The 7,681-nt window shown below is 37.9% G+C and overlaps 1 protein-coding gene across 1 annotated transcript; it reads left to right on the top strand.

Annotated features, from left to right (window-relative positions):
- The first annotated feature begins 4,817 nt into the window (after positions 1-4,817).
- On the top strand, positions 4,818-6,986 carry LOC139900522 (uncharacterized). Its single transcript, XM_071883289.1, has 6 exons — positions 4,818-5,144; positions 6,021-6,294; positions 6,383-6,470; positions 6,566-6,690; positions 6,770-6,857; positions 6,944-6,986. Exons 1-6 carry the CDS (start codon positions 4,818-4,820, stop codon positions 6,984-6,986), a joined length of 945 nt encoding a protein of 314 aa, XP_071739390.1.
- The last annotated feature ends 695 nt before the right edge of the window (positions 6,987-7,681 follow it).

Below are 7,681 nucleotides of genomic sequence, written 5' to 3'. Positions count from 1 at the left end.
AACTTGTTGTTTTAAATCATCAACGGCGGTTTTTGCTGCGGTGAGCTCATAAGATAGATCAACATAGCGCTTTTCGCTGTCTGTAGCTTTGGCTTTCTCAGTCAGATATTTGGCTTTTTCAGCCTCAAGAACATTGAAGAATTGTTCTTGGCGACAAATCATGTCGTATGCAGAATTAAACGCCATATAGAAATTCTGCACGAAGCTATTATGTGCTTCAAGTGCAGAAAGCTTCGAGAACTCGCGGCGAAGCTCGTTTGAGATTGCCAGCTTCATCTAGTGGTGTTGATCTAGCGCCGCAGAAGAAGAAGCACAAGTATATCCAGATAAACCGTCAACTCTCACCCCATAAGAGTCGGGTGAATTACGAAGCAACTCAATTATTTGGTCAACAGTGTTCGGGCTAGGAAAAATTGGGTCACTGGTTGATTCGCCTGCAAAAAGACGCAATTTATAAATTAGCGGAGAAATATAAACACCGCAAATGTTGTAATTATGAGATAATACTCAAGACTTACCCATTTGATCACCCTCATAATCGGAAATAACCGGATTATCATAAAGGGTAGAGTCGAGTTGCTTTAGCTTTTTGCTTTGCGATGATGGCGGCGTCTGGTATGGTCGTTTGGCAGAGCTCGGCTTGGTGAGAGGAGATTTGGAGGTTAAATCGACAACCGGAATTGCTTGCTTTTCTTTTCCAGATAACGCCGTTGATTTGGATTCTGGGCTTGTCAATAACTTTGTAATCAGTGTTTTTGGGTTAACCTTACTGTCAACCTCGTCGATCTTCATTATTAATTATAAAGAAGTTGTGAGTAAGAAAGAAGTTGCAAAGGTTGATTGAATATTTGATTAATTGTAAAGTATTCTGAATAGCGAGTAGGAAGTCTGTGATTGTGGACACGGGTATATATATAGGGGGAGTGAGAGTGCTAATCAACCGTTTAAGTATTCTTCATTATGATTAAACGGTAATATTTTCGCCAACGGATAAAAACGGTAACTTTGTTTGCTGTAACGGTAACAAAGGCAACGCGAAAATGTTTTAATGCGGATAAAGGTCAAAATAACTGCGAATTTATAGAGTTTATCATGATACATTTACTTCGCAAAATGTATCATAATAAACTGGGGGGACTTGATCATATACATAGCATTGTATATGTATATTTTATTTACTAAAGGCTAAAAACAGAAGTTACGCGAAGTATGTTCAAGAGGTTTGGAATATTCGCTGGAAATAATGATAGCGGATCAGGTGCCGCATTAATAAAAGACTGCGGGTTATTTTCGCTAAGATTACGCGGATGATTAGACAATCCGTAGACCGCGAATATTTCTAATACTATAAATAGAGAGCTTGGCCTCTCATTTATAGGTTGTTGATTCTCTGCCATTTGCCCGAACCTTTGTAATTTTCTCTTGTGATTTTGCCCAAGGAACTTTTACATCGTGTTAAGGTGAATCATGCTAATTAACAATCAAGACCAGGTCGGGGTGGTTGATCACTTGATTGCTAAAGTGAAAGACGATCATCAGGGCCCAAAATAATCATCAAACATCCCATCCTCCATCTTAATCTCATTGCACTCAATCCTTAATTAAGTAACTCATTAATTATGGATTGATCAACAACCCCGACGCCATGACCAATTCCAGTGATATACCACCAGGGTTCACACCACCCAGAGATACATCAATATCAATTAAATCATAATTAGAATTCGCAACAATGGATATTGTCACACAAACACCTGTTACCCCCACCGCGTTCATCTCTACAAACTATCACAGTTCACAATCAGTAGAACCACCGCCATTGATAGACAAAACGTTCGTACTAAACAACTATGACCATATTAGGCCAGTCATATGGAATCTACGAGCTACTAGCATCTTACAGAGTCAGCGAACATTGACCCATGTCAACCGTCCTGGGCATCTATGATTACCGTCCCATTTTTTCAGATTCATGACCCATTTTTTGATGTTGTGATCCTCTTTAGCTATTATATTTTCTGCTGTGGATTGTGAATCAACAATGATAAGTATGTCTAGGCCACCAATGTACTTGATTATGAAGTCGCTTAAACCTTATTCTTCATAATTCTTTGAGTTGACCAAGTACTTCTATATTTGATGATTCTCCAATCAATGCCCTTTGAAATATGTCATCATATTCATCTTCCTCATCCACTTGTAGTAACCTATTGGCATTCAACAGGTCGGGAATGTCTGTGTTAGTTTGGGTTTTTGGTGGAGGGTTAGGCGTCTTTGGAATATGGTTGGAGCGTGTTGGTTCATGTACCAGTTTTGGTGGGTTAGAGATTTGGACTCTTTGTTTTAGTTTTGGGAAGTGATCGGTTTGGTTTAGTTTGTTTGCAGTGTGGGATTGTTGTTGATGGTGAGGGTAAAAGGGAGGTTGGTGATGGTAGTGGGGGTTTTGTTGGTGGTGAGGATAGTGGGGGGTTTGTTGCTGATGATAAGGGTAAGGGTTTCCGTTGAGGTTCCGGTTTAGGTTAGGGTTGGAGTAGGGCTTCCTTGTAGAGTTATTGTTTGGGTGGGGTTTCATTGCTTAATTCATTACATCATTGAACATCCTCGCATCATGTCTGGCTTCATACGCTGGGTTGACCATATACCTTCTCTCATATGAATATCCCTTGTTTGTGTTATCTTTTGAGGTATTCCTTTCGTTTGAATCATCCATCTCGTTTCTGGATTTATATGCCCTGAGATTCATCTTTCCAAATTGAATCCTTCCTAGTCTTTCTACATAACTTTCAGGATCTTCAATTTTTTTCATACCTGACGAAACCAAATCGTTCATTTGCTAATCTACTTCTTGCTAGGTAGATGCCTGTTACACTTTCATATCTTTTAAAAAGCCGCCACAGATCTTCGACTAACCATAGTTTTGGGAAGTTGAAGAACAAAAAGGATGTAGTTTGTTTGCCGTTAACCCTTGTCGTAGAGAATCAGTAGTCGTTTCCATCTCTCATCCCTTTTTTGTTGGTTAGACTTAGATTGATAGCATTATTTGTGCATAACTCTATAAATATCTAATTATAAAGTAGCATAAAATATAAAATATAATAAAATAATACTATTATAGCAATTCATTAATTCAGAGAGCACTAGAGCAGGTTCCAATATACTTTATCATCTTATTTTGTAAAACATTTAACATCTTTTTTGTATAAGTAATTATGTCATATTTGATAACAGAACTTATATTATCAAAAACTATTCACGTGTTAAATAGAAGATTTAGGAAGATGTTATGATACGCTTGTAGGCTGCAATTTATCGAGTTCTTTTTAAGCCTTATTTTTTGAGTTCTTGTATGAGAAACATTACTCGAGTTGGCCCATTTATGATTAATTGGATGATAATTTAGCCCTTCAACTTGAATTTTCTTGTAGTTTTTAAGAATCTGAAGATGATCCTAATGTATATGTGCTCAAGTCTATTAAATATGTGGCAATTGAGGTTTGGCATAGCTAAGTTAAGAATAACTTTTATCTAAAAACAACTACGCAGTATTATTTTGGAATGTTTAGAGTTTTTGAAAAATGACTTTAACTGTTGTTTGATAGATGCATGTGATGTGTTTATGACAATGTTCTGATATGTGATGATTCAGAGTATGTAAAAGATGTCATAAATGAATTTTTCACTAACATAGGTATTTTACTTTTATGACTGGAAGCACAAAGAGCAAGACAGAGATATTGAAAAGAAGAAGAGAGCACGGGGTTATGAATTCTTGATAATTTAATAATAAACTTCTTTTATGTTGTAAATAATTAAGACATTAGTAACGTCACAATCAAACTACCATAGTGGTCGGTTTTAACCGAAATCGAACCGAATTCAAATTCGATTTTCGATTTCGGTTCGCTTTCAAATTCAAATTCGATTTTCAGTTTTGCTCTAAAAAATTTCAAAACCGTATACATCAAATTAACTGAAAACCGAGTCATCTAACAGAATTAAACTTCTTGCAAATGGAAGTATGAAGTAAAGACAAGGAAAATGATAAAGATAGATCAAAACGATAAACAAATACGTGTACATAGACTATGTTTGGCGACTAGCTTTTTGAAGCTTTTAGCTTTTTTTTAAAAAGCTCATGTATAACTTTTTAGCCTCATTTGGTTGATATAGCTTCAAGCTTTTTGAGGAGTTAAATAGCTCCCATTGAAAACGCTAATACAACAAGCGTTTATGATGCAAAAGAGCTTTTCGTATTTTAATTACACAAACACCCTTTTATATTTTACAAATCTTACCACGTAACATAACCCCTCGTCCCCTCCTATCCCATTTCACCTCTCTTTTCTATACTGCCATAATCATCTATACCTATATAAAGAATGACTCCCATTGTCAATTAATTAGTGTCATTTATTATTTTAATAATCTATTTTATGTGAGGTGAAGGGTACATCAATTGAAAGTTGAAAAGATTTCTAATCCTAATTTGCTGTTTTGTTAATTAAAGGGGGAAAAAAAAATTATACAAATTATAACTCAAAATACATACACTGTTACCTTGACACCGGGATTTAAACTTTACAGTTTCCCAAAATTGAATGCAACCGCCTAAAACTCTAATACAACCGTCGGCCTTCCATGTTTCTCCAATCCGGTCGATGAACCCTAAAATCGAAATCATAATTTCATCCCCAATTGTTTTAGCCTTCTTCTTTCTCATGTGTTTCTGCAACCCGCCCATTTCGATTGGTCCGAGAACCCCCTTACCTCCACTTCACTGTAACCGTTCAATTTCAATTAAAGGTAACGTTAAAGAGATGGTGCATTCAATTAAACATGCAATTGAAGCGACGGTTGACATTCCCTGTATGGCAGTTTCTTATTGGTGTATAAATTCCAATTACCTTCTTCATTGGTATGGTTATCAACCAACAAGTCAATTAACCAACAAGTCAATTTTTATTGCAATGGCTGAGGGTATGTCGTCCACCACATCTGATGTTAACAGAAAACCATATGTGCTGCTCAGTGAACTTGAATTAGGCAAACCATCACAGGTTAAGGTCATGATCTGTAGGAGTTGGGACACACATACGGTCCATGGCAAGTATTTAAGCACCGAATTTATTGCTTCAGACGAGCAGGTATAGAAACTTCATTTGTAAAGCATTTCTGTTTTTTGTATGTGTTCCAATATGCTAATATTCGCCAGATTAGTTGTGTGCATGTTACATTATAGAATACCTTTGTTAATTAGGCAATCGCTTCTTTTGTAATTGGTTTATTATCCTGCTCAACTTTAACACCTTTATCGCGTTCGTTTCATTGTGGGTTACTTTTGTTTCATGAGGGTAATGTAGAATGGTGTAATGAGAGATTACCTTTGTTAATTATGCATTGCCTTATTTTGCTATGGTTTTAGTAGGCTGTTCATTTATAAGCCCTTTATGATGTGCGTGTGATTAGGGCCAAGTTTTGTTTCATGGTGTTCATGTATAACAGTGCAACCTTAATTTCATGCTTCTAATGTATAACACTTTTGGTCTCTAAATACTCATTCATAACAGTTTGCGTTATTACCAATGGGAGCCAATGTTTACATTCATTGATTTTATAATTCTTTTCCCTTACATAATACCTTTGTAACTTAATCATTAACTTTTTTTGTAACTCCCTTATGATGGTCTCCATGTGTAACAGCTATATTACCTACATGTTCAGTAAGATGATGCCTTGGTGTCCTAACAATTCAATTTTTTTGGGTGGTTTTACAATGCATGATACGGTTTCCTCTGAAGCTTTCAATTATTTTGCCTTGATTCTATTTTTGTACCACACCTATACCATTTTTCAGTATTTGTGCCATTCTGGGCAATTTATGTTTAATGATGCTCATGTATAACAGTTTACAATTCTACATGTTAACCTGACTGATACCTTTGTTCCTTTTCCAATCATGTATGCTTGCAATGTTTTACCCTGGTAACCACTAACAACTTTCTCCCTTTAATGTAATTTAGGGAAACGTCATCCAATTGACCGCCCGGAGCAATGTCGCACACCATTTCATTGCCAGGCTGAAGGATGGCTGCATATTCTTACTCAATGACTTCGATGTCATAGCGAACAGGCCCGATTACCGCATCATGAGGGATAACCATCTCATGATTGAACTTAACGGCTCCACTTTCATGCGAAAACAGAATGCTGCTGACATCACTGGGTTTATCCGACACCCATTTAGCTGCATCGAATTTGAGAATTTGGAAGCCACGCTTGGCAAATTCTTAGTCGGTATAAATTACTATAACCTATCAACTTATGTAATTCCATCATACCCTTGCATTGTCAAACATGATACATGTCTTACCTCTTTGAATAGATGTTGTGGGATATGTTGCTAATGTTGGGGACCCCGAACCAACGAAAAAGGGCTCAACCGCCCTCGAGTTTGATCTGGTCAACGAAAGGTACCCAAAACACCAAAACTTTATTACTCAATTTGGGAAGTTATGTTTCATACCCGGTGGTAACACGTTTCCATTGGCCATTTGTTTGCTTACAGGGGAAAGGCGATGCGCGCAACATTGTGGGGAGGCTTGGGATCCGCATTCCGTGAAAGGCATGCCGCAAACCCTGGCGTGTATTTCATTATTTTAAGCTCCGTGACCGTCAGAAATGGCTTCAATAGTACGTTTCAGTGTCACACGTTAAGCGGCTACCAGAATTCCCCGCCGTGTAACTAACCTTTTTCCAACATATGTTGCAGATACGCTCAATCTGTCAAGCACGTCCTCGACCCTTATTATCGACGACGCTGAGATCCCTGTGCTTAAAAACTTCAAGGAAAAAATGAGGTAACTCTCCGATTATTAATACCATCGTCTATGGACATATTGGATATTGCTATTTGTATGAACATACTTACTCCCCTTTGTTGCAGTGCAATCGAAGGCCCTGTGATTGCCAACCCATCTTCTCCATGATGGCAACTCCCACCTCCCCAAAAGGGAACTCTTCGCGACCTGTTGGATATGGTACGCAGAGGGAAAAAGAATATTGTAAGTGGAACCTCCTAACCCTTTTCTTTCTTTGCTACCAACTAAGACAGCCCCGTAAGTTGACTCCGCGTATTTTGTCTCATTATTTAGACCGCCGACGTATTTAAGTGTCAAGTGGAGATTGTCAACATCCGACTGAAAAAACTATGGTACTACAACACGTGCAGCGTATGTAACGCACGGAAGGGCCTGTCAAGGAGGTCTGGTCATCACTGGTGCGATTCATGCCAGGACATTGTCCCGGAACCCATTACAAGGTATTGAGTACTCGCCATTTAGGCTTCTAAATTTACCAAAACAGTGTACCCTTTGTAGGCTAAAATACATGAAACTTAACTTTCTCTTGCTCTCCGTTTTCACAGGTTTCGTATTATATGTGATGTCCGAGATGAAACGGCAGCCACTGTCATGGTACTCTTTGATGAACCCACGGAGGAGGTCACTCAAACTACCGCTAAAATTCTCCTCAATGAGATTGATGAGGTAAGGTACCCGCTTTCAGCTCATTTTCCTCGGCACCTCAATCTCAATTAACGGTTAGCTATTTTTTCCCAGGAAACGTGTAACACGGTGCTCCCAAACGCAATTGCTAATCTCCTGAACACCACAAGAGTAGTCCT

Source organism: Rutidosis leptorrhynchoides, chromosome 3, assembly GCF_046630445.1.
Source record: "Rutidosis leptorrhynchoides isolate AG116_Rl617_1_P2 chromosome 3, CSIRO_AGI_Rlap_v1, whole genome shotgun sequence".
In the NCBI taxonomy this organism is placed as follows: domain Eukaryota; kingdom Viridiplantae; phylum Streptophyta; class Magnoliopsida; order Asterales; family Asteraceae; genus Rutidosis; species Rutidosis leptorrhynchoides.
This window is presented reverse-complemented; position numbering and strand designations above follow the sequence as displayed.

What these genes read in the sequence shown, in the direction of transcription:
- LOC139900522 (XM_071883289.1), top strand. Translation starts at nt 4,818, where the DNA reads ATGGTGCATTCAATTAAACATGCAATTGAAGCGACGGTTGACATTCCC. An exon ending in TTTGATCTGGTCAACGAAAG is followed by an intron (nt 6,471 to 6,565) that starts GTACCCAAAACA and finishes GTTTGCTTACAG; the next exon opens with GGGAAAGGCGATGCGCGCAA. An exon ending in CGTCAGAAATGGCTTCAATA is followed by an intron (nt 6,691 to 6,769) that starts GTACGTTTCAGT and finishes CATATGTTGCAG; the next exon opens with ATACGCTCAATCTGTCAAGC.